The sequence below is a fragment of the Equus quagga genome, chromosome 1 (genome assembly GCF_021613505.1).
Source record: "Equus quagga isolate Etosha38 chromosome 1, UCLA_HA_Equagga_1.0, whole genome shotgun sequence".
Classification (NCBI taxonomy): domain Eukaryota; kingdom Metazoa; phylum Chordata; class Mammalia; order Perissodactyla; family Equidae; genus Equus; species Equus quagga.
In genome coordinates, this window is record NC_060267.1 from 62579716 (window position 1) to 62604277 (window position 24562).

General features: G+C 43.4%; 2 protein-coding genes across 3 annotated transcripts in view; one reads left to right on the forward strand and one right to left on the reverse strand.

Annotated features, from left to right (window-relative positions):
- Positions 1–253: 253 nt before the first annotated feature.
- TSTD2 (thiosulfate sulfurtransferase like domain containing 2) lies at positions 254–23612 on the reverse strand. Of its 2 annotated transcripts, XM_046657413.1 has the most exons (11): positions 23477–23585; positions 21735–21792; positions 20161–20373; positions 15915–16228; positions 13842–13962; positions 9567–9692; positions 8611–8716; positions 5267–5385; positions 3801–3959; positions 3079–3217; positions 254–1110 (listed from the first exon to the last, which is right to left on the reverse strand). In XM_046657413.1, exons 3-11 carry the CDS (start codon positions 20323–20325, stop codon positions 773–775), a joined length of 1587 nt encoding a protein of 528 aa, XP_046513369.1. In that variant the 5' UTR covers positions 20326–20373; positions 21735–21792; positions 23477–23585; the 3' UTR covers positions 254–772. The 2 variants fall into 2 exon arrangements, with proteins under 2 accessions (XP_046513369.1, XP_046513278.1); XM_046657322.1 differs by lacking the exon at positions 21735–21792 and having other exon boundaries at positions 23477–23612.
- Positions 23613–23695: 83 nt separating this feature from the next.
- The window catches only part of NCBP1 (nuclear cap binding protein subunit 1), a 48739-nt gene continuing 47872 nt past the window's right edge, over positions 23696–24562 (forward strand). Inside the window, exon 1 of the mRNA XM_046657105.1 lies at positions 23696–24108. Within this exon, the coding sequence (XP_046513061.1) occupies positions 24075–24108 (34 nt within the window). The 5' untranslated portion in view covers positions 23696–24074. The remainder of the gene's footprint in view (positions 24109–24562) is intronic.

The following is a 24562-nucleotide window of genomic DNA, read 5'->3' on the forward strand; positions in this document are numbered from 1 at the left end:
CTTGAAAGCTCAGAGTGTAGGTGTTGGGGGAAAGCAGAGACTATTAAGGGAAAATCTCTTACAGAAATCATATCAACAAAAAAATGAAGGCAGGCTGCATCTTTAAGACCATCTGTTCTATCAGATGAGCTGTTGATCTAGACCAGAGGGTGGTAAATTTTTTCTATAAAGGGCCAGATAGTAAGTATTTTAGGCTTTGCAGTCCCTGTTGTAACTACTAAATTCTGCTGCAGATCATATGTAAATGAATGAGTAGCTATTCCAATAAAACTTTATTTATAAAAGCAGGAGGTGAGCCACAGGCCTTAGTCTGCAGATCCTGATCTGTGCTCTCCGGCTAGCAGGGAAGAGATGAGGGTAAGGTGAATGGCAGATGACCTAAGTAGCTTGGGTCTGGGGAGACCGCTTCCAGGGCCATGGTTTTCACCCTTTGCCACCAGGATGGACAGGTGTGCTGACAAGAAAAATGACTACTACCAGCCCTGCTGCATGGGACAGAAAGGGCATGACTGACATGGTCTCCAGGCTCAAGGTTCTATCCCTTAGCAGCTTTGGGATCCCACACAGCTCACCTTTTTCTGTGCTCTAGCATCTTTTGAGTCATAATGTCTCAAGTCAGTGGTCAGTACCCAACTCCTTCTTGCCTCCACCTGTGAAGTATAGGTGGCCAATATGGTGACCTGTTTGCCATGGTGGCACTGGCCAGCATTAAAGTTCCCCATTTCTCTGTTGCTGCAGCCTTGATGTTCTCCAGCACACAGTCACCCCATACCTAGCTTTGTGAAGGCCTGGGGAAATGCTGATGGTGCCGCTCACACAAGCCCGGCCCACTCTCACCCACATCAGGCCTTGGCTCTGGGCTCAGAGGGAGTCGCGCCTGCTGTGAAAGTTCGCTGGGTATGCGTGGCCGTCGGGCCGTACACTCACATTCCTCTTTAAAGCTGTTCTGGGTGGGGCTTGAAGCCAGCCTGCCTCCTTTGTCTTGACATGTGACACAACAGGCTGTCAATCCTTGTCCTTGGCAGTCAGGGCAGGTCAAGACGAGCTGGCGGCATTGGGGAGTTGAGCACAGTTTATACTGGTCCCATGGGGCTTCACAGTATGAACATTCTGGGGAAGAACGAAGAGTTCTAGTTATAGATACACACATTTTGGGGAATAAAGAAAAACCCCAGTTACAGACACACATATACACACATGCATGTGCAGACAGGCACTTCTCCAGTTCCTAAATATAACGCTGAGCTCGCCAGAATCTCATATATTCTACTGGGCCTCAGGAAGGTTTCTAAATAGTAAATCTTCTGTCTTCTAACAAAAAATGCTCTCACCCCCACTTTTTTGCGGGGAGGTTGCTTCTGGAAATTGTCTTCCTGATTCCAGCATTCACTGACCCTTTTTTCTTTTTTTCCATTTAGAAAACAGGTAGTAATGTTTCTTTCTCTCTTCCATTAACTATTCCAGAGCTCTTCAACTACCCCCTTTGCAATGGTCTTTTCCTTTAGATCACTGCCTTTTTCAGTGAGACGACACACCTGAGTGCAGACGGTCCTGCACCTACAATAACTGCTGCAGTCTGCGCCCCTCTTCCCCGGGCCCGAGCTCCTCCTGCTGGTGCTGGTGGACCTTGACCACCTGGTTTCTACAACTCACCTTATTTACCTACTCGGCCCGTTTTTCCCTGCTGGCTTCCTGTAACCATCGATGACCTCAGCAGTCTTCAAGTCTCCTTACCTAGTTATCTAAGCTACCGTTGGGCCTCCTCTCTCCTCTCACTCATTCAGGTACCCATCAAGTCCTGCCAACATTTCCTCAGTAACATTTCTCAAATCCTCTCTTTCTACTTATGTATAATTTATACTCCAACTAGCTCCAAAATAGATGTGAAGTAGCTTTCAATAAAAGACACAAATACAAGACTGTTAACATGAATAAGATCAAGAAAAAACGGGAGAAGACAATCAAACTCAAATCTTATTATCTCAGTCCCTGGTCACAGGAGTTCTAGAAAATACAACAGCCACTATGGTTGTCTGCCTGTGACCTTTCCTGTCCAAAACTGTGCCATCCAGGGGCAGGAGCCATTTTTCTTAAGGATTATTTCCATCATCTTTCACTGACTGCCCTCATCTGGTACCATGGTAGTGTGGACTCAAAACGATAGTCCAACCACTGCTTCCCATGCTCACCCCTTCCTGGCCACCCCTGCCGCCGGCCTTGGCCCTACGTTCAGCTCCCACCTTGGGATGCCCCACCTACCACTCAAAAGTGCAGACCACATGTATCTAGAAACCATCTGAACTAGGGGTTCTTTTATTTGTGCTATGGATTTATCTGGCATTCTAGTGAAGAACAGGGACTCTGTCTTAGGAAAATATTTTTAAAATGCACAAAATAAAGTACATAGGAGTACAAAGGAGACTAATTATATAGGAATACAAAATATCAAAACATTTTTAAAAATCTGTGATGTAGTAAGATATTTATTAACACATTAAATAACAAGACCTAGTGGTGGGCCTAATAACCATTTCCACTTTGAAGCGACGATGAACAGAAACGCTATTGTGAGATCCGCAGCAACCATAACATGTAAGAACGTTGTGATTTCTATTGATGATAAAGTCACGTCTGCTACTACTGATCTGTTGCTTACCCTCATTAATTGAAGGAAGTGCTACATTTAGTGAAGGGTTATGAAAACAAAGATAGAATTATTTTCCCATCCAAATTCACAGAACCCCTGAATTCTATATACTGACTTCAGGTTAAGACCCCTGATTTGACCTATTAGTTCAACTCCTAGCAGGTGGACAGAGGAAGCGAGATCAAAACAGAGCAAGCCCTTCCTAACTAGTAATGGAGAAGCCAGGATCCCAGTGCATGCCTCCTGACTCCTGGTCCAGGCTTGTCTCTGGTCCACGGCTGCATCTCCAGCTCTGCTGGGAAATGGTGGTACCACATACTTCTTTTCCCTGTTTTATCCTTCAGGTAATCAGTACTGGCCTGCCTCCAGAATGGTTAATGCAGAGTGTGTTCCTGATCCTGTGTTTAGGTTCTGGGCCTGTGCTGACCTACCTGACACGATGTCACTGTTGTAGGACAAGGCGTAACGCTCATCAAAAACAAACAATTTCCCTTTGTAAAAACCGTCAGGAAACTCTTCCAGGTACTTGTGGATGCCACCCTTGAGCTGGAACACTTCCTTGCACACTCCCTATGTGTGGAAAAATGACAGGAAATTTGAGGAGACAAGCGAGGCCAGTACGAAGCTCCACAGAGGAGTGGTGCGAGGTGAGGGATGAGAAGCAGGGCTCCTGGCTCCCCTGCGGGACTCAGAAATTGCTGAACAAGGGGCCCAGGAACCAACTGGCCACATCTTGCCTACTAGGGGGATGGGTGATGACAGCAGTCCGGCCTTCACTCTCTAGATCCTGCAAAGCCCAACTATTTTTGCTGCCCCCTAAATATAGGAAGACACCTGTTGAGACATGCAATGTTACTGAATTTGCTCTTCTCAGGATCAAGCAAAAGGATTAAGAAAAGGGCGATGTTAACTAATCTTTCCCTTTTCTACTTGATGAGTCTCTAAGACTATTAAGTGCTTTGCACATCTTGAGATTTAAGATCTTCAGATTTTGTACTTACAAACTCTGTGCTGGAACCATACAAGGGGAAAATAAATCCCTGGCTGGCTGGCATGGGAGCAGGGGAGAAGGGGAAGCTGGGAAGCTCCACACACTGCTGGGTGGAGCTCCCTTCCCCTCCATGCCTGAAGTGCCCCAGAGCGGGGGACCCACCTTGGCTTTGAGGTAGGCTGAACCCCGCTCACAGCGGATGCCCCCAGTGCAGTACATCAGCACTCTCTTCTCTCTGAAAAGTTCCAGGTTTTTGTCAACGTAGCTAGGGAAGTAACTGAACTTCCTGATGTCTGGGGCTAAGCAGCCCTGGAATCGTCCCTACAATATAGAAGGAAAGCAGAAGGAAAACGGTCAGAAAAACATACGTGGGAAGGACAAAGGTTCTTTCTGTGTCAAACACTCTGCCCCCCAAGCCCTTGGCAAGGAAGCACTTGCTAGTTGCTGTTCTCATCCCACACTCTGACCCTCAACTTCAAGACGTGGAACTTCGAACGAGGCTTGTGGGCTGTGGGACACCTTCCCAGAGTCCTCAGGGGAAATGGAGAGGCTGCCCAAAGCACACTTCACAAGACCCTTGACACATGGGAGCCCAAAAGCACACTATGTGTCAAGATATCTTTTTTTTTTAATTGAGGTGAAAATTACCATACACAAGTTCACAAAATAGCATTTTTCTCAGAGACTCTCACTGGGCCAATTTTACTCTGCCTTTGGGTATTGCAATGTGATTTTATATAAAACACATTTTATATATCTTTATTCAAAATATATAAATTTATAAATAATATTTATAAATGTTTTATATATTTATAAATATAAATATATGAAATATATTTTCATATATATAAAATTAAAGAGCCTCAGAAAGCTAGAGTTACAGAGGATTGAGAAATAACTATACAACTTTCTGTCAGTGTTATTCTTCCTTAAATTTCAGGTTATGAGGAAAAACCTGATTGGATTATCAAGCAACAAATTTTACAAAGAGGACTGTTCTTACTGAACAAGACTCTGTAAAGGAAGAAACCTTTTTTTGGTGTTGTAGTTCACCACGGAATTCCCCCAGAGACCAGTACGTTGCTTGACACAAAGGAGAAACTCTATAAATGTGATAGATAGATAAAAAAAAGTCTCAATATTATTAACTGGAAATTTATCAATCAACATCAGTTTTTCTTATTACTGTTCATGATGTGATGATTGTCTTCTGTACTTTCAGGTACATTTTGCTGTGAAATAATTTTATTTTCACATCTAAAGAAGTCTATTGCTAAATGGTATTTTTTTCCTTCAAAATAACGTCTTTTAAAATACTTAGCTTTTCAACAAATGCCTTCATATTACTTAATGTTTATTCCAAAATAATCTGATGATCTATGTAGATGATACTAAAAGCTTGTTGATTCATTTATCTCCTCAAGATATCTTTAATGCATATTTTTGTAGACTTTCTCACCAGATCCTGAGTTCAAAGGCTTGGGTTCTCTCTGAAGCTCCTGGCAGTGGGAGGAAGGCCTGTGCTTTGGCCACAGGTGGGCACACACAGCAGCCCCTTGGGGACATGCCACGCTGTGGGAAGGGGGAGCCCTACCATTTCGCTGAACTCAATTCTGGTTCTTACTCACTATTTTGCTTTCATAGAAGTTTCTGCAGTCCAGTAGTATAGTATCACTTTCTTCTGGATTTGCCTGAGATAAAAACTTCTCTACTTCTTTATGAAATTCACCTGGGGATAAATGGGTTCCTAAAACCAAACCAAAAAATTTGTTAAAACAAAACCTAATCATGACTGGCCCAGCCTGATGACTTACATGCTGCTTTGATTTTGTGCACCCGAACCTTTCCTCTTCATAATTGCAATGATGTCTGAAAATAACATCTGATGATCATGATGAAATAATTTAGTAATTCCAGACATCCTCACTTTCCTTCCTCCAAAGATAAGCATTATGGAGACCTGGCAGTTTAGAAATAATTAGTCAAAGAATTTTGCATCCTCATACTCGGTCTAACCCAGTGATAAAAGCCAGACAGCTGGAATCTAAATTGCCATATGAGTTTGCTGCTCCTTTTTACAGCCAGTGTCGCATTTTCATCGTACATGAAGAAGCCTGGGTGTGTATGTGTTTGACCAAAGGCTTTGTAAACTGTTCTATACAAAGCTTGAGCCAAGTTCAAGGCTAAGAACCTTGGCACAGGCAGCTGTGAGCACAAATTTGTGGAATAAAGTTGGAATATGTTTTTTAAAAATACAAAAGGGTAAGAAGAATGTGTCTAAGTTTGTGTGCACAAGTAAAAGAGAAAAGGGTGGGAGGTTGATAGCAGGAAGGATATATGAGGAAGAAGAGCAAGAGAGAGAAAAGGATGAAAAAGCTAGAAGATAGAGGAGAGAAAGGAGAGGAAGAAAAGAAGTAAAATACAAGGAAACTAAAAGGTGAGAACCTGTCTGGTGGGGCCCTTTGTCTCCTCAACTCTCCAGGACAGAAATATGCTGTATCTTTGGGGGTCCAGACATCTCAGTAGATTGTGAGTAACTTTCAGTGAATCTGGAGTAACCACACCTCATGGGCGGGGGCTATGGTGACTTCAGTCACCACTCATGAGAGTCTGATGGCACCAAAGGAGCCTCCTTCCACTTAAGGATGAATCCCACAACCATGTGAAACTGCTGGGTTCCTAGAGGGGGCTAGAGGCCCCGAGCATGGCCAAGGAATCAGGATTCTGACCTGCCTAACCAAGGATTGTAGGGAGAATGTGACCAGGCCAGATTTTATGTTACTGTCACATAATTACATGGTCACCAAACAGTGGGGTAAAAGGGAGGTTCAAAACCATGATGAGAAGCTTGGGAATCTGCTAAGACTTCTACCTACAGGGAGCCGCGGGGAAACCTGTTCCCACTGCTTCCCACTGCTGCTATCACTGCGGCTCTCTACTGGCCCTGCAAAGGCCCGACAGGACAGTGACTCACATGCACATGTTTAAAAGAGGTGCTTCAAACAACCTGGCTCAAAGGAAAGCGGCACAGCACTGCCTGGAGCCTGCTCTCCCCTAACGCCCTGAGCTATGTCCTGAAGCACCAAGGAAGAGCTGTCTGTAGTCATCCTGCCTCCTGCGAAGGTACGGACACTATGCAGACACAGCCCTTTCTGGCGCTCCTCTCCTCAGTGCATGAGTCTCTCTTCCCACATGCTCGTATCTTCCTCCCATTTCCCTCTGGCTTAACTTTTAGCCTTCTTTCAAATATTTACATATTAAAAAGTGAACACAGAGACAGCCAGACCTTTGCGCTTCCTGATGAAAGAGGACAATACTACCTATGAAGTAGTCTTGGGGAAAAAAAAAAACCGAAAGAAAAGGAAAAAGGAAACCAAACCTGAATCTGATCAAGTCTCTAGATCTGAATGTCTATATGGTCACCACTCGCCACATGTGGTGAATGGGCACTTGAGATGTGGCTTGAGAGGTGCTCTAAGTGTGACACAGATACAAGATTTCAAGGACAGCATGCGAGAAAAAGGTAAAATAAATAACAATAATTTTTTATATTGATTATATGTTGAAGTAATATTTTGGCTACATTGTATTAAATAAGGCATATTATTAAAATTAATTTCACTTGTTTCCTTTTACTTTTTTTTTTTTTAAGATTTTATTTTTCCTTTTTCTCCCCAAAGCCCCCCAGTACATAGCTGTCTATTTTTAGTTGTGGGTCCTTCTAGTTGTGGCATGTGGGACGCTGCCTCAGCATGGCCTCATGAGCGATGCCATGTCCACACCCAGGATTCGAACCGGCAAAACCCTGGGCCGGCGAAGCAGAGCATGCAAACTTAACCACTAAGCCACGGGGCTGGCCCCTCCTTTTACTTTCTTAAATGTGGCTACTAGAAAATGTAAAATTCTATATGTGGCTCAAATTCTATTTCTGTTAGACAGCACTACTCTAAACCTAACTACCAATTGATAGGAAACACAGAGGAAAGAGGAATATCCCATGAAGATGCAATCAGCATTATCCAGACTGGGAGAATGACCCAGTTCCTTCAAAAAACATGCTGCAAAGGAAAAAAAAGGCGAATCCATCGATTAAAGAGACTTAGAGAGACATAGTGATCAACCACGAGTGGACCTTACTTGAATCCTAATGGAAACAAACTTAAAAAATTATGAGATAACTGGGAATTTTAAGTACTGACTAGACATTTGATAATATTAAGGAATTATTGCTGAAAATGTTTTAGATGTGATAATGATTTTATGGTTATTTTTTAAAAATCTTTATCTTTTAGAGATATTTACTAAAATATTTATGAATGAAATGACATGACATTGTGATTCCCCTCAAAATGCCCCAGGATGGGGAAGGGGCGGGGTACACATGAAAGCTGGCCATGAATTAGTAACTGCTGAGGCTGCGATAGTGGTACGTGGGAGTTCGCTATACTATTTTCTCTACTTTTTTTAATGTTTGAAAATTTTCATAGTAAAAGTAAGACAAAAACAAAAAACCCCACCAAATAAATGTCTTCCAACCATCTACGGTATCAAGAGGAAGAGGGAAAGAGAACATTCTAGAGCACTTGCAAAGAAGTGCTTTGGGGTTGAAAGCCACTTGCTTCCTGTAGCCAAAAGCCTGTGTATTCTATTCAGTTGATGAACTATTTACAAGTAATAATTACTCTTCCCAAATTGCTATCTTTGGAAAGAGAAAACAGCTTCTTGCCAAACCATCATCAAGAAGATTAACGAAGACAGTCATTCAAAGAGATGAGTCTTTAATTACCGTGGCACCAAAGAGAAGAATCAGTTTAAGCACTGAATGGAGCCAAGCGTTAGCCACTCCACAGCTATTTTAAAGAGGATTCATCACAGCTCCTGCTGATCAGGGTGTCCAACTTTCACATTTATCTCTATATTAAGTTTTAACCCTGTGAAGAAGGCAAAATTTTTCTTCTGAAAGCAAGCGTACCAGGCGTCCTGTAGGAGATCTTATTGGGACTGATGCCCATGGGCACGATTTCTTCAAATACACCAACACGCAATTCTGGAAAACAGCAAGCTCCTCCTTTGCTGGTCTGGCCAATGAGAAACAGAACAAAACAGTCTTTCTCTCCCATCTCCAGATATAAGACAAGTGCCAAATATAAGAATCATGTCTGTTTTATAATAATAATACGATATCTGAATTCTTAAGAAACCTCACATTAGAAACCAGAGTTTCAGTGGGGAAAGGGATTATCTGGAATGTTCCAGATAATTCAACATTAATAAATATTTATTGTGTATCTACCACGTGCAAAACTGTTAAATTGAAAAGATGTTTTCTATAGCAATAAGCATTTAACTATAAAACTGAAATACCACTGAGCAATTTCAACATGTAAGATTCATCTCAGCTTTTGTTCTGTGACCTCTCTTCTCCTATCATCACCAGCACGAATGCTAGCAAGGTATTTCCCACCGCCGTGATCACCTATTATGGTAAAGCATAAAGCCACTCAGACAAAGCCGCTCAGCTATCAGAGCAACACCTTTATTCCCCGTGTGGTGTGAAGGACTCAGCTTGTAATTCCAGGTTCACTAAAAGTAGTGATCCCCTGAAATAGCCAGGTGGTCTCTCAAATGAGCCAACATGTTTAAGATTTGGAGTTTAGTTTGTGTAAGCTGTAATATCCTTATTCTATAAGAAGGGACACTGAGGTCCAGAGAGGGCACCACCTTGCCCAAGATCACACAGAGACTTAGTGGAAGAACTGGAACGAGCATGCTCCTTCTATCGCCCTGCCTCGTAGCCCGCTGGGGAGAGGCTGTTTTCTGGCACTGGTTATTTCTCTACGTTGATCTCCTCTTCATAACCTAAAGCGGGAAGAGGTACTGCGCAGAAGGAGACGGCTTTAAATCCTTTTTATTTTCAATTTCTCTTACCTTAAAATCATCCTTACATAGATAATCCTTAAACCATGGGCAGGAAAGCATGACTTCCACATAGAGTCTGGTGGCCAATTTGCTTCCACCAACTGTCCCGTTTATTCCTTCTGTAGCAATTCGAACCTGAGACACAAAATGGTGAGAGAAAGGGAATGCAGCCTATTCTTAACTTCATTTAGATCCTCCCAGGGCAGAACAGGTTCCTGTGTGTCAACAAGTTTAATAAGAAAAGCAGAGATGCTGCTGTGGACCCCCAAGTGTCACCACACAAAAACACAGTCTTCTAAAATGGCGCCTCCCACAGCTCAGACGAGGTGCTCAATGTGTGCTGAACAAGAGAGTGGAATGAATGAGATGCCATGGAATTACAGTTGTCAAATGGCCAAAGAAAGGAATTCTGAGCTCAAGTCTAGGTCAGCAGATCTAGGATCAAGAGTCAGCTTTGCCACCTACTTTCCATGTGGCCTTGAGACAATTAATTTACTTCTCTGAACCTCAATTTCCTCATCTTGATAAAACGGGGTTAAAAGAGAACCAACAATGAAAAACACTGCTGAGGAGATCTTGCCAGTCCAAAAGCACTGAGCAAGGCTGAGGGCTAGGAAAGCATGTGAGTCCATCTCTGCAATGTTTGGGGGAAAGCAGACTCACCCACTGAAATACAGGTTCCAGGACAAGTGTATGTGTTTTGTTCACCAGTGCACAGACAGTGCCCGCCATAAAGCAGGCACTCAATATCTATTTGTTGAACAAATGAACATGTATCCACATCTAAGGCTTCTTGGCTTCTCAAACCCTGTATTCCCTTTGAAATGCTTCACTGGTTAAGGGACATGAGAGCCTGGGTGAAGGCCCTGCCTTAAGAGGCAATGCTCTGGGGCCCTGCAAAGTTAGTAGCTTCGGTACTACAAAATCCTCTGGATGGCTTTAAAGATGGATAATCATTAGAGGCAGCTGAGCTCTCTAGAGAAAAGTACTAGAGAGAAGGTACAACACTGTGGTAAAATTTCTCTGGAAAGAGAGGTAACTTAATTCGAGGTCCTACATTGTTAGTACTGTTTATCTAACAATGGTACCTACCAATGAACTAGAATTTGAAAAATTTTAAAGGATGCTGTTTTCCAGGACCCAGAGAAAATACTTCATTTCTTACCTCAGTGATTCAGTTCTTTAGGGCATGGAGATAAATGGGATTCATTTCATAAGCCAATGCCAACTACCCAGTAGTGGCTATCCAGAGCTCCACCATGATGACTCTGGACCACATCCAGGCTCTTTGAGAAAGAGTGCTGCAGGCTATGGAAGTCTGTCCTGGGCACGGGAGAGGGGAGTAGGAAGTGTATGCCATCTCTGCTGTACAGGCTACCATACCCACTACCAACTTATGTTTTTTTAAGGGACTACATAGAAAAATAGAGTTGAACTAGTCAAAGGGTCAGGAAATTGACCCTAAAACTGTTTCTGACTGTGGCAGATATAATGAAGACATACATACTTCTATGTAACTGTCTTTGGGGTAGGCTAGTAGATTCTTTCCTATGTTATTTTAATCTCAAAACCCAAATAAAAGACAAGCACATCTACCCCCTATATAGCTGGGGCAGAGCAATCTCTAATTATGTGTTAGACTTTCAATCCCTAGGATTCTTCAACAGAAAGCGGCAAAGCGGCTCCGTGGGGTGTAAGGCCTTCCACCTCAGAGATGAAGAGCAATCCTCAGCATCCAGTGAGTACCTACTGTGACACGGGAGTTTTACATTCCGGTCCTGAAAGGTACATATTGTGATATGTATAATCCCCATTTGACAGAAAAGGAAACAGAAGCTCAGAGAAATCAAGTAACTTGCCCAATGCACAGATTTGGTAGATGGTAGATCTGAGATTCAAAACCAGATCTTACTGCCTCGGAATCTTGTGATTTTTCCTTTCCAAAGCCTCCAATGCGTCCTCTCAAATTTCTTGAGGCAATAAGGATATGGATAGCAATAGGAATCAGAAGCTTCTTTCCATAATTCCAGAATTTTCAACTTCACTTCCTTCCCTATCTAAATGCCAGTATTCTGCCAAATCTCCCACCAACAGAAAACTGCCTCAGTAAACTGGGCATGTATCCTTGAAGCCTAAGAATTCAGACCTAGGATCCAGGCAGGTGCTACCACCATGTGGGTAGGGACCCTCACTGCTAGCTCACCTCTTGGGCTGGGCCAAGAATAAAAATCTGCCCTAAAACAAGGAAAGAGGTTGATTTCATATTTTGTACATTCAGCTTTACTGGAGAACATCCGTCTTTCGGTATTCTCTAAATATAGATGATGATAAATGTATTCATTCCACAAATGTTTACTAATTTCTTTTTCCTATGCGCGAGGAATTGTGCTTGTAAAGAGATAGAGTTCTTGCCGTCTCGGAGCTTACAGACTAAGGAAGGTCACAGATATGAAGATCGAAGTTACATACTGACAAGTACTATGAAAAATAAGGACAAGATGCTATGAGAGAGTGTATCAGAAAAAAGGAATTTAGACTGAAGGTCAGGAAAGGTCTCTTTGAGGAAGTGTCATTAAAATTGAGAACTGAAAATTGAGTAAAATTAGACAGGAGAAATCGAGTGGGTGTGGGAGTTCCTTGAAGAGAGTTTCCTTGTAAAAAGGCCCAAAGACACAAAAACACTTTGTGGGCTCCAAGAAACTGAAAGACCATGTTGCTGGAGTACGAGGGGAGAATGGCCTCAGATAAGTGAAAAAGCTAGGAAGGGGCCGAATCGCGCCGGAGCTGAAGGGCATGTTAAAGAATTGCATTTACTCTAAATGCACTGGAGAGCCAGTGAAAGATTCTGACGGGGGAGTGACAGGATTTTATTTACCTTTTAAGATCACTCTGCCTGCTGTGTGGAGAATGGACTGAATGGCGGGCACGGATGGAAGAATGGAGAGTAGTTTGGAACTACTGAAATGGACTAGGCAGGAGAGGGCTTGGTAGCAGGTGGTGGATGTGGAGGACAGAGTGAATGGAGGTAGAAATGGGGTGACCTGGTGATGAACTGAATGAGGTAAATGAAGCTTTCAGTTACTGTCTGCTGGAAGACATGGGTGTGGAGAGTATCACAGACTGATTAAATCATTGCCTCAGGGCATTAAAACCTGGGACACCGTGAGAAAGAACAGGTGTAAGATAGTACAGTGTCACAACCAGAGGGGATCACAGAGGGAACCTAGCACACTTTCTTCTGATTTAAATTTTTAAAAATATACAATATACACATATATGTGTGTGTATATATATATATATATATATATATACACATACATTATTGAGGATATTACAAAGAAATAAAAACAGGAAAAGAAAAACCATTGATAATCCTATCATGTAGCAATAATCATGATTAACATTTTGCTATCTACTATCCTCCATCTTTATAAACATACACTTGCAGTTTTGCTACAAAAATACACTCATTCCTTTATTCAACACTCTCCAAATATTTACTGTCTGTTACGTACTAAGCCCTGTCCTAGCATTGACAATACATCAATTAATTAAAACAAACTTCCTGTCCTCATGAAGCTTCCATTCTACAAGGCAGATAAATATAACAAACAGATTATACTTTCAGGTAGTAGTAAATTCTTTGAGCAAAAGGGGACAGAAGGCGATAACGTTTTGAGAGAGGACTACTTCAGATTAGCGTTCTGAGGAGATAACATTTGGGCAGAGATCTGAAGCGAGGAATAAGCTATGTAAAGATCCAGGGAAAAACCATTCTAAAGGGAAAGGAAATAGCACATGTCAATACCATGAAATGGTAAAAGACCCTGGCATGTTCTAGAAAAATTTAAGAAGCAACTTGGCATCACACCTGTGTATACAGTTGTGTAAAATGTCTTCCCAGTTAATACACCAAGAACATTTCCCTACGCCAGGGGTCAGCAGATTATGCCTGTTTTTGCATACAGTTTTACTGAAACATGACCATACCCATTCTCCTACATATTGTCTATGGGTTTTTTCATATTACAACAGTAAGGTTGAGTAGTTTTTTGTGCAAACCCTAAAATAGTCACTATTTGGCTCTTGTAGAAAAAGTTTGCTGACCCCTGGTCTATGCCGCCAAATTAAGAGCTGTTTAGGAGTCTACTTAAATGCCTGGCGGGATTTTGCTAATTTCTAAGAACCCAACAGTGAATCCTTTTGTGACGAGCACAGCCTCTGCAATCCAGGCTGGAGGCAAGCGGAGCCCCGTGAAGGATGGGGTGTGGGAGAAGGTGTTACCTTGCCTGTGAGGTGCAGGTGCTGACACAGAGCTGTCTGCCAGGCACAGATCCAACGGGGATCCTCCAGGTCACAGTAGCAGTAATACAGTAGCACCTCTCCTTCCTCCCCGCCCTGGCCACTGTAAACAGAAACAAGAGGGAGAGCGCATTCAAGGCCCTGGCATAAGGAAGCCACACTTCATAACGCACACCCAGGCAGTGTCGGAGCGAAGGCCGAGATGGAGCAACTCATGCCTACCTTTGCTCCTACCAGTGTCCTCCTCCTGCTTAGAGACGCAGCTCCCGTCTGTATTTGCTCTAAAGACATCTGCACTGAACTTCTTACTTAACAAAAACTGAGTTTACTTCGATTTCCTCATTTAATCATATCCATGAGACAGGTATTAACAACCCCATTTTACAGGAAACCTGGTAATTTGAGTCTGTTCTGGCTTATCTTCTAAGATAAGCCAGTAGCTGTTTGAATCTCTAGCCCTACATAAAGGCTTCACTTCCATTTTTTCACGTAATCCTCTTACCTATGAGACACCTTATTATTACCCCTACTTTACAGCTAAGTACACTGAGGCCCATTCCTCCAGGTGACACAGCTACAAAGTGACAGTCAGGACTCGAACACCAGTCTTCTGACACCAGAACCCATGCTCTTTCTACTGCACTGTGTCGTCTTATACTAACTTGTTGGGCGACCTAGGTGGGTCTCTTATCTCTGAGCCTTGATCTCCTCATCTGTAAAAGTGGAGAACTGAAATAAACTGCATTTCCCAAAGTGTGCTCTGAGGCCGTTCTATGAAATCACATTTGAGAAATCCTGCAGACAACATCTCCCTCTTGAGAGTCAGTGAAAGCCCCTTATCTATTGAAGGCTCTGAGAAGTCCTGCAATAAAGAACATTTTAACACAGTGCTTCCCAAACTTATTTGTCTTTAGTGCCTCTTTTCAATCCTGACAGCATCCTTCAGAACTAGTGATGCACAGAATTTATGTTAGAGAATGCTATGGTGGATAATTACGGTTCCATCCCGGTCTAGAATCTGACTCTCTCATCAATACCCTCATTATATTTCAGGGTCTAGTCTCCTCTGAAACCTTCTTGTCTATTTTAGAGCCTACCTATTTTCCTTTCTCTAAACTCCTGTAACAAATTATTATCTGAACCATACAATTTAACCGATAATTACAGAGCCTGTCTGGTATCATCTGCTAATGATTTCATGCATCCTTTTCTCTGTTTCTCTAACCGGAAAGCACATTCCTTGAGGTGCAGGACCATAGAGAAATGAAGAGGCCACATTGTGTACAGCACTTTATGGTTCACAAGCGCTCCTCCCATTGTCACTTACATAATTCCTACAGCGACACCGTGAGGGAGGCAGAAGAGGCGTTACTATTCCAATTTTAGAAGTGAGGAAACGAGGTACAAAGAATTTTAGTGACTAGCTCAAGACTGACTCCAAGTTCAATTCTCTAACTTCCTCCTCTTCTTTCTGATTAACAAGGGGAATCTGGCACTGAATACTAGTGACAAAAGTGTATCAAATTTGGACATTTTCTTTTCACCAACTAGTTCAGGAATTGCTCAAGATCAGTAATCTCTCCTCTAGAATTCTGTTATGACTTGGTGAGTTTTTCAAAGGTAGACTCTAAATTTTTAATCTTACCCCTCAATTCTAAAAGTTAACATTCTTTCTAAAACACATTCAGCTCAGAAAACCACATCTGATGACAAAAGCCCTTTTTTAGCTCTGACATTATTCAGGGTAGAGGAATCATTAAAGTTTCTGATTTCTCTTTGAAAATAATACAATTTTCTGTTCTTTACCTCTCCCTAGAGAAGGTGAGAAGTAGGATGGCTTGCAAAAAACCTGGCGAACACTGCCAGCTGCGTGGGTATATGCTACGACACAGGCTGTGGTCTTCTCTTATCCCTAGTACATGTTTACCAGCCTACCTTAGGCCCCTAGAGAAATTCCGTGCCTTAAGGATCTTGCCATTTTAGTGGATAGGTAGTAGATTCTGGCTGGAAAAACATTTAAAAAATTAAACCAAAAGTACAGAAAGAAATTCTTACCTTATCAGCTCATCAGGGCTAAAACAGCTTACATCAGGGAGCCATGCAGATACTTCATGGTCATGAGTAAGGTACTCTTTTAGAGGGTTCCTTTCGTCTGCAGATTTAAGACTCTTCGAGGCGCTCAATGTCATAGCCAGCTGCTTTAAAATAGAAGCAGTCTGGTGGCAAATCTCATCAGCATGTTGTGTTGCCACATGTCTATGGATGCTGGTCTGGTCCATAAAGAGTTGCTGACAGCATTTCCACCATTTTTCTTTACATTCAAAAAGAGGTGCTGAAACTTCTTTGGTTTTGACAAACAGGGCAAACGCCTACAATTATATTTCAAATATGTCACTGTTAAATAACCTTGGGTTTAAGCCTAAGAGTCTCAGTAAAATTCCTTACTTTGTCTTTCCTTAGGGGTTTCTGGTTTGCTTAGGGATTGTTCTTAAGGAAAGGATTTGAACTTTGGGCAAATATCAGTAAAACACAACAAACAACCTTATCAGTAGTCATTTCCAAAAAGGAAAGGTCAAGGAAATTATGGAGTATACTTACTATGGAATATTAAGCAGCCAGTTATAAATTACATAGGGAAATATTTAGGATATAGTGTTAAATGAAAAAAAAATTGGATAAAATTTGCTTATACAATGTAATCTCAACTACAATCAAAAATACATTGAAAAACTCTGAAAAGAAACGTACCAAAATGTTTTAATTTGTTCTTTGGAAAATAATTTTACTGTTTTTATAAAAATGATTTGTGTTTATTATAAAAAACAATTAAATAGAAAATTATGGTTGTATCATAATTCTCTTAACCATTCCCAACTAATGGACGTTGCTTCCAACATTTGCAATTATAAGCAATGTTGAATGAGCATTCCATGCATATATCTTTTTATACTTTTTTAACCATCTACTTAGTATAAATATCTAGAAGAAAAATTTTGGGGTGAAGAAGCATGAAATTTTAAACTATGATAAATAGTGACTACCAGAAAAATGGGACCAATTTATACGCTCACCAACAACGCATGAGGCTGCCATTTAAACACAGCATCAAGTTTCACCAGTGTTTAATGTTTTACTGTCAATATTTTTGATGTTAACCCAAATAAAAGGCAAATGAAATATTTTTTTTATTTGCATGTTTTTGATTAGTAGTAGGGTTGAATATTTTTTCATATTGATTCTATTTGTTCTTTTCTAACTTACTTGTTCACATCTGTTGCCTATTTTTCTACTGTGGACTTAATTTATCTTCTTACTGATTTGTAAGTGGTTTTAGTGACCTTTTGTTGATCATAGTTATCACCAATTTGTTTCCCAGCTTGTCATTTGTTTTTCAACTTTGTTTATCCCTTTTTTTGAGTATAAATAGAAGTTAAATGGGATCCATGATTATTAGCCTCTCAAGGATTGTCCCCTTCTGGTCTAACAGGGAGGGAGGTATTTACATACACACATTCACATATATAATTTTTTTAAATAATTTTTTAAATGTATCTAAAGACTACTGTAAAGCATCCAAAAGTGGGCACTCCGAAGAATAACGATTAAAGTTACAGAGCATTACTCTTGGACTTATCTCAGTCTGGACACAAAAGTATCTGAACTGTCTCAGACTGAAGAAGCAGAATGGGGTAGCCTGAAATTACCCTGGAAGGCATTTTTTAGCATCCCTTGCAATTAATCCTTCCAGATAGACAAAAAAGAAGAGGAGATGGCATGTATATGTCAACTTAAGTGCTTCTTTATATTAAACTTCAAACTTCAAATCTTGTCCTTTAACTGCTGGTACTCAGGAGTTTTACAAGTTTTACTTTTACCAGTAACGGGCTGGTCATTATACAGGTTATTTCAATTGACAATTATTGTGATGAATAATTACTACAATTGTTAGTTTATATGTAAATGTAAGGCCTATGCATCCAAGGCCCCATTATCATTGAGGCGTTAAAAATTCACAGTCCGTAAAGAAATACTATTTAAAATCTGAATTTCTTTCCTTCCTTCCTCCTTTCTTCCTTTGTCAAAAAGCCATCAGGCGGGCCTGAACAAAACAGAAGGCCCAGTGCAGACATGGCCTGGCACTGGTCTTAATTTAGGGCCTCCTGAACAAGGCACTGAGGACCCAGCAGCAGTTAGTGCCCATGTGGGGTCTGTTTGAGAGAGAGGCAGGCCGCAGCCAGGAAGGCAGCTCAGAGGTGGGTGAAACCTATGTGGGGAAGGCAGCCCCGGGTAGGGGAGGCAGCTTGGCAGGGTGGGGAAAGTGACTGCATATAGGGGAATAAGTAAATATATTGGGACTAACGGGAATTAGGCTCTTCACCAAACTTCATTATAGGGGAGTTATACATATGGAGAAGGGAGAGTTACAGTGAATCTTGTGATGCTGAATGGAACTGAAGATACTGGTATGAACTCATGGTTTGATTTCTATTGACATAGAAGTATGTGTATGGTAATATAGATGTATATGTATTCATCTATATATTTTCCTAGCTCTGTCCAACACAGGGCCTGGGAGAAGCAACACCTTAATAGCAATAAGCTCACCTAGCCCCCAGGTTTTGGTTTTTCACAATTCTCCACCAGAAGGAACCAGGGCTCCTTGAACATCTTGTTGAGTCAGAAAGTAAGGAAATGCTCAAAGAATTGATGGGGGTATGTCAAAAGGACATAGATACTAGTTTGAAGGGGCTCCCAGACAAATCTGAGATGATCTAAGCATCAAAACAAATAATGACAGTAATGGATTATAACCCATCGAAAAAACAGAATCCTTGAGTCCACACCGATACAAATAAATCAGGAGCAAAGAAAGCTCTTCCTTACAGCAGAATGACAAGTAGTAAATCTAGAAGGACTGAAGCAATCAGAAAATCACCATTTAGCAACTATCACAGTAATAATCAATTCAGCAAAGAAACATCAATGGATCTAAAACTAGCAGATGAAGGGTGGATAGGAAATAGGGTATTTATGCAGTCTCAAAGTATTTTCCCCCAAAATACTAATTAAAAGAGAAAAAAGAATAATTTTATAGCAGAGAAATCTAATAGACACTTCCTCAATCAAGTAACCAAAATTAACATCACCAGTAACGGGACAAAGCGCCACTGTGAACCACCTGATAGAATACAGCCAGATGAACACAGCATCCCTTGTGGGACAGTCTTGTTAATAAAACACTAACCTGTATCTAATCATAAGGAAAGGTGAGTAAAAATCAAACTAAGGGATATTCTACAAAATAACTCACTGTAATCTCCAAAAATGTCATGGTCATGATTTCAGGGAACACAAATGAGAAAGTGTTCCACCCTGAAGAAGATATAACACACATGACAACTAAATGTAATCTGTGACCCTAGAGTGGATCTATAAAAGCCATGTGGGACAATTGGTGAAACACAAATGGCGCCTCTGGGCAAAGGGGATGTAGGAGTCCTCTGTATAATTCCGGCAACTTTTCTCTAAATTTGAAATTACTGCAAAATACTGTTTTTCAAAACCTTTCTGTACCCTTGGGTTTCACTTTCAAGGAAATCTGTACGAGATGAGAGCGGAGGGGTGGTGGATAGGAAATTATAAGCAGAGACATCTAATCTTCACCGACATGGAGCCAAGAAAATATAACTTTGGAAAAGAGGGACAAAGACTGGACTAAGAAAACTAAGTCTCAATTGCATCTCCTCAGTTAATCATTTTCCTTCCTCTGTGCTCGAGCAGGAGGAGGGGGTTTAATCACTGTTCTCTGAAAAAGGAATAAACGGCATGCAAGAGCAGCATCAACACCGCCCCGACTCTCCTCAGCAAGCCTGCAGCATTCTGCGCTGCTCTGTCCCCTCTCTCAACCAACAGAGCCCAGCCAGCTGGACCAGATCAGGAGTCCTTAGATGGCAGCTGTCCTGCTGCCTGTCTGTTCTCTTTCTGACTAAGTCTCCTGGGTTCCTAGGAGTCCTCCATAACCCTAGGCGGGGAGAGTGACCCAGCCCATCTGTCCAGGATCTGCCCTCAAGCACTCCACCATACACCTTCCAGAGCCGCACCTGGCCTATGAGTCTCCTTTGCCTGGCACTGAATGAAGATCACTGGTTAATGGTCCTGACTAGACCTTACCTGGAGCATGGCAGCAGCGTAGTGTCTCACTAGCCCTCCGCTCCCTGCAGGATAACCCTGATGAGCTACTTCTGGATGTATCTGCATTAATTATACACACATGATCCTGAAACAGCAACAGCAACTTTACCTTTTTCTTGGCAAATGAGTATTTCTTCTTTGTACTGCCATCTAACTCTGCTTTGAGACTGCTACTGGGATTGATAAGACCTGTCTCTTTTAAATCCAGGTCTGAAAATCTTAAAACACAGGCCTCCAGGTCATCTTCTTGGTCTGATGAGTTGGAAGAAGGCATCTGGTGTGGCTGCGGCAGTGGGGCGGATTCCCTTCAGTTAAATATCTCCTAGGAAGTAAGTGAGGGGAAAAAAACAATGTCCAAGTCTTTAATTATGACTTGAAGTAAACTTGAAGCTAATCAATCATGCAAACGAGCATGGGCCCAGGAGCCCAAGGGATCCATTCATTCACTCGTTCATTCACTAAGTATTTATTTAGCACCAACCTCTATGTCAGGCACTGTTCTAGACATTGGATATAGCAGTGAATGAAAAACAAAAAGCTTCTGCTTTCTTAGAGTCCACACTCCAGTGGGGAGAGACAGAAGGTAAACAAATAAATAAATAGACTAAAAAAAGGCAGATGATAAAAAGGGCTTTGAAGACAAATAAGCAGGGTAAGGAGACAGTGATGAAGGGGCTCTTTAAAACACAGATGGTGGGTAAAGTCTTTCCAAGGCAGTAGCATTTGAACAGAAACCTGAATGGGGGGCAAGCCATGCAAACATTTACAGTAAATGATACAAAAAAGCACCAGGTCCAACCCAAATCAACCAAGCTGTGTGCCAATACCTTCAATTATAAACACATTGTTCTTTTTTGTCCCCTAAGTTTCGAGCTGTGCAAATCGCCTTCCTTAGAAGAAATAACTACCAAGAGAGCCCTAGGTTAATAAGCCAGAAGAAATACACAAATTGCTACTGTGGCCAAACCTTGTCAAATCGACACTATAACCAACAGACTGCACTGTTTCTTTTATAAAGCAAATGTTACAGTGACAAACAGAAAGAGGCAACCTGACACTTAGGAAAAGCACCAGCTTTAGAAGGGGTGCAGCTAGGAGCAAGTATGTGAACTTGGGCAAGATACTTAACTTCTCTGAGTTCTAACGCCCAAATGTGTAAAATGGGGGTGACAGTACCTACCTTATGGGAGTGAGGACAGAAAGGAATAGGTCCAGTGTTTGGCACATACGTAGTTCCTCTACCACTCTCAGCTCATCTCAGCCGACATGCTCCCTCACGTCTGCGTCTCTGGCCACACTGGACTTCGCCTAGTTCCACAAACAAGCCATGCTCTCTCCTGCCTCAGGGTCTCCACATGTGCCTTTACCACCACCCCAAAATGACCTCCCCTCACTCTAAATCCACTTTCAGTTCTCACTCTATTTATATATTCTTAGCTATTATTTGCAAAAACTTTGCCAAGTGCCTGGCACAGAGAATAGTGCTGCAGAGGCAGGCCTTCAAGAAACAGTTAGGGTCTCTGCTCTCTTGAAGCTTATATTCTAGGAAGAGAACACAGACACAAATAAGTAAACAAAAACCATGCAGATACCAGGGATGAGAGCTGCTTCTTGGTTCCCTTTGCTGGGCACCCTCCTCCTTGCCCCAACCACTAACTGGTGGATCGCTCCGTGTGCACTCACCCTCTGCGTGCTCTCATCTAGTCCCAAAGACTGAACAACTCCATTTCCTTCAGAATAACTGGGCAAGGGGAGAGAAAATAGGTGAAACTAGACTGGCCATTAGTTGGTAATTGCTGAAGCTGGTTGATAAAATACATACAATTATAGAATTTTCTCTACTTCCGTAAATATTTGAAACGTCCATGAAAAAAGAAAAAGGAGAAACAATGATAAATAAAGGGAAATTTGTTTACTATACACTAAATGACTCCAAATTTATATCTCCAGCTGGACCTCCTCCCTGAATTCCAAATTCTCATATCCAACTGTCTACTGGATAGCTGCAGCCAGAGAGCTGCGAGGCTGTTCAAAACCAAACGCTTAACTTGCTCTTCCCGTTTTCCTGACCTCAGTACACAACAATTCTATTCTTCCTGTTACTCAGACAAAACATGTGGGGATTCTTCTTGACTCCCTGTTCTTTCACACTATCACCCAATGCCTCAGAAAGTCCTATCAACTTTGCTTTTGAAATTCAATCAAATCAGACCACTTTGCACCACTTGCACTACCAACTTGGTTCAAGCCACCAACATTTCTTGGCTGAATTACTGCAACAGCCTAACTGCCCTCCTCCTGTAGCAGCCAGAGAGATAACTATTAGAAAATAAGTCAGATCACTCTCCAAAAACTTCTCAACTTACTCATATAAAGCCCAAAGTCCTTACAAAGCCCCTCCTGCACCTCTCCAATAGCTTCTACTACTCTCCCTTTGCTCACTCCCTCTGATTGCACTGTGTGGACATCCATTCCTGAATGGGTCATCAGCACCAAGAAAGCAGGGGATTTTCTTCTGTTCACTTCTGCATCCTCAGCATCTAGAACACTATCCAACACACAGGAGGTGCTAAATGATAATAAATACAATATTTGTTGAATGAAATAAAACCGTGATTGGGTAGCCAGGGAATGCCTCACTACGGGGCCTGATGTTTGAGCTGAGACCTCAATGCCAAGGAGCCATCCATGCAGATTTAGGAGCAGAGATCTTCAGGCTAAAGGAAAGTGACTATAAATTCCTAAAGTGGGAACAAGCTTGACTTACTGGAAGAAAAGGAAGAAAGAGCGGTTGGAGTACACTGATGGGAGAGCAGAACCCTGTATGTCAGGGTACGGCATTTGCAATGGAAAGTCATTAGGGAGCTGTAAGCACGGACTAAGGTGGTCTGATTCTGGATATGTTTTGAAAGCAAAGCCGGCAGGGGTTACAGATAGTTATGTAAGAAATGAAGGAAAAGGAGAAGCCAAGAATGACTCCTACCTACATTTGTGGATTAAGCAATCGGATGGATGGTGCCACTGACTGAAAGGGATAAGACTGAAGGAGGAATAGTTAGGCCAGAGGAGTGAAACAAGCGTTCCACTCTAGACCTGTGAAATTTCAGAGGTGTGGGGCTCATCAGAGACGTCGGGGCAGGGGATGCCCACATACGCGTACACAGATACCCAACAACCCCTGAAAACATTACTAAAACCACCACTGTTCCTTCCCAAACAGCTCGGAGGGGTGAGAGGGACGACCACGGCCAGGGGGTACCCCGGGGCAGCGCGCTCACGCCGGCCGGGTCCCGCCGTCCCAGGGGCGCCTCGCGAGGCGCCGCCTGCCGGCCCGGCCCCACCCGCGCGCCGGGCGGACCCAACCTCTCCGCCCCGCTCGCCTGAGAAGGCGAAGGCCCGAAAGTGGGAGAAAGATGAGCACGTACCCGCCAGTCCCGCTCCCGTGTGAGATCTTTCTTCGCCAAACCGTCGCCTCCCAGCAATCGTCTCCGCTCTCCGCCCTCGAACCCCGGGCCCCGCCTGGCGTTTACGTAGAAGGGACGCTCCGACGTCACCTCGCTCCGGAAGTCCTCGAGGACGCTGGCGAAAGGGCCGCCGGGAAAAGCACCGCGAGGCCCCGAAGGAGGGTCTGAAATTGAGGCGGGGACTGGAGCGTCCCTCCTAGACCACCGCCCCCAAGCGTGGCTCGCGGCCTGCGGGCCCTGGCCCCGGAAGGACTTAGAGCGAAAGGCGGGAGAAGGAAGCAGCCGACAGGCGGAGGAAGCCCGAGGGGGTGGTTGCGTGCGGGCATCAGACGCCCTTGGCCCGGTGAGCCCCCGGACGCCGGCCCTGCGGGATCCCAGCCCGCCGAGCCCGCCCGGCCGCCTCTGCTCCTTGCGCTTCCGGGAGCCGCCGCGAGCCAGTGCGCCTGCGCGCCGGCCACTCCGCGCACCTCGCCGGTGTCCTCGCGCCGGCCGGCGGCCCAACGGTTCCTGCGGCGCTTCCCGCCCGGTGTCTCGGCTCGGCAGCGCTCCGGCGTGCGGCATGTCGCGGCGGCGGCACAGCGACGAGAACGACGGTGAGTGTCCCTGGCCCTCCCGCCAAGGCCGCACCCAGGTGGGGCCGAGAATTGGCTTCCTTGGTCTTCGGGTCTCTAGCGAAGGGACGGGAAGCCCTTCCCCCGGGAGCCTTCGGACGCCGCCGAGGGAAGGAGGGTGGCACAGCGGCAGTGGCCCGGCGACCCCCGGAAAGCCCCTGCTTCCCCCCGCCCCAGCTCCTTTAGTCGTCGGCCGAAAGGAGGCCTGGTGGCTCCCTGGTCTCTAAGGACTAGGATTTGGTCCAAGCAGGAAGGTACACCGGTGTCTGTGTGGCCGCCTCTTAGGGACAGCGACAGGGACCCACTAGTACCGGTGTCTCGTTTTGACCCTCAAACTGCCTGGAGGAGAGGAACAAAGCCGGGACTGAGAGATCTGACGAATCGTAATCTGCTCTCTGCTCCTGTGCCGGTCACTCGCTGACCTGCCTTCTTTCAA

Coding starts and splice junctions, on each gene's coding strand:
- TSTD2 (XM_046657322.1), bottom strand. CDS start 20,325: ATGCCTTCTTCCAACTCATCAGACCAAGAAGATGACCTGGAGGCCTGT. Junction 5,386..8,610: donor GATCTCCTACAGGACGCCTG/GTACGCTTGCTT, acceptor GTTTGGTTTTAG/GAACCCATTTATCCCCAGGT. Junction 3,960..5,266: donor ACTTCTATGAAAGCAAAATA/GTGAGTAAGAAC, acceptor TCTATATTGTAG/GGACGATTCCAGGGCTGCTT.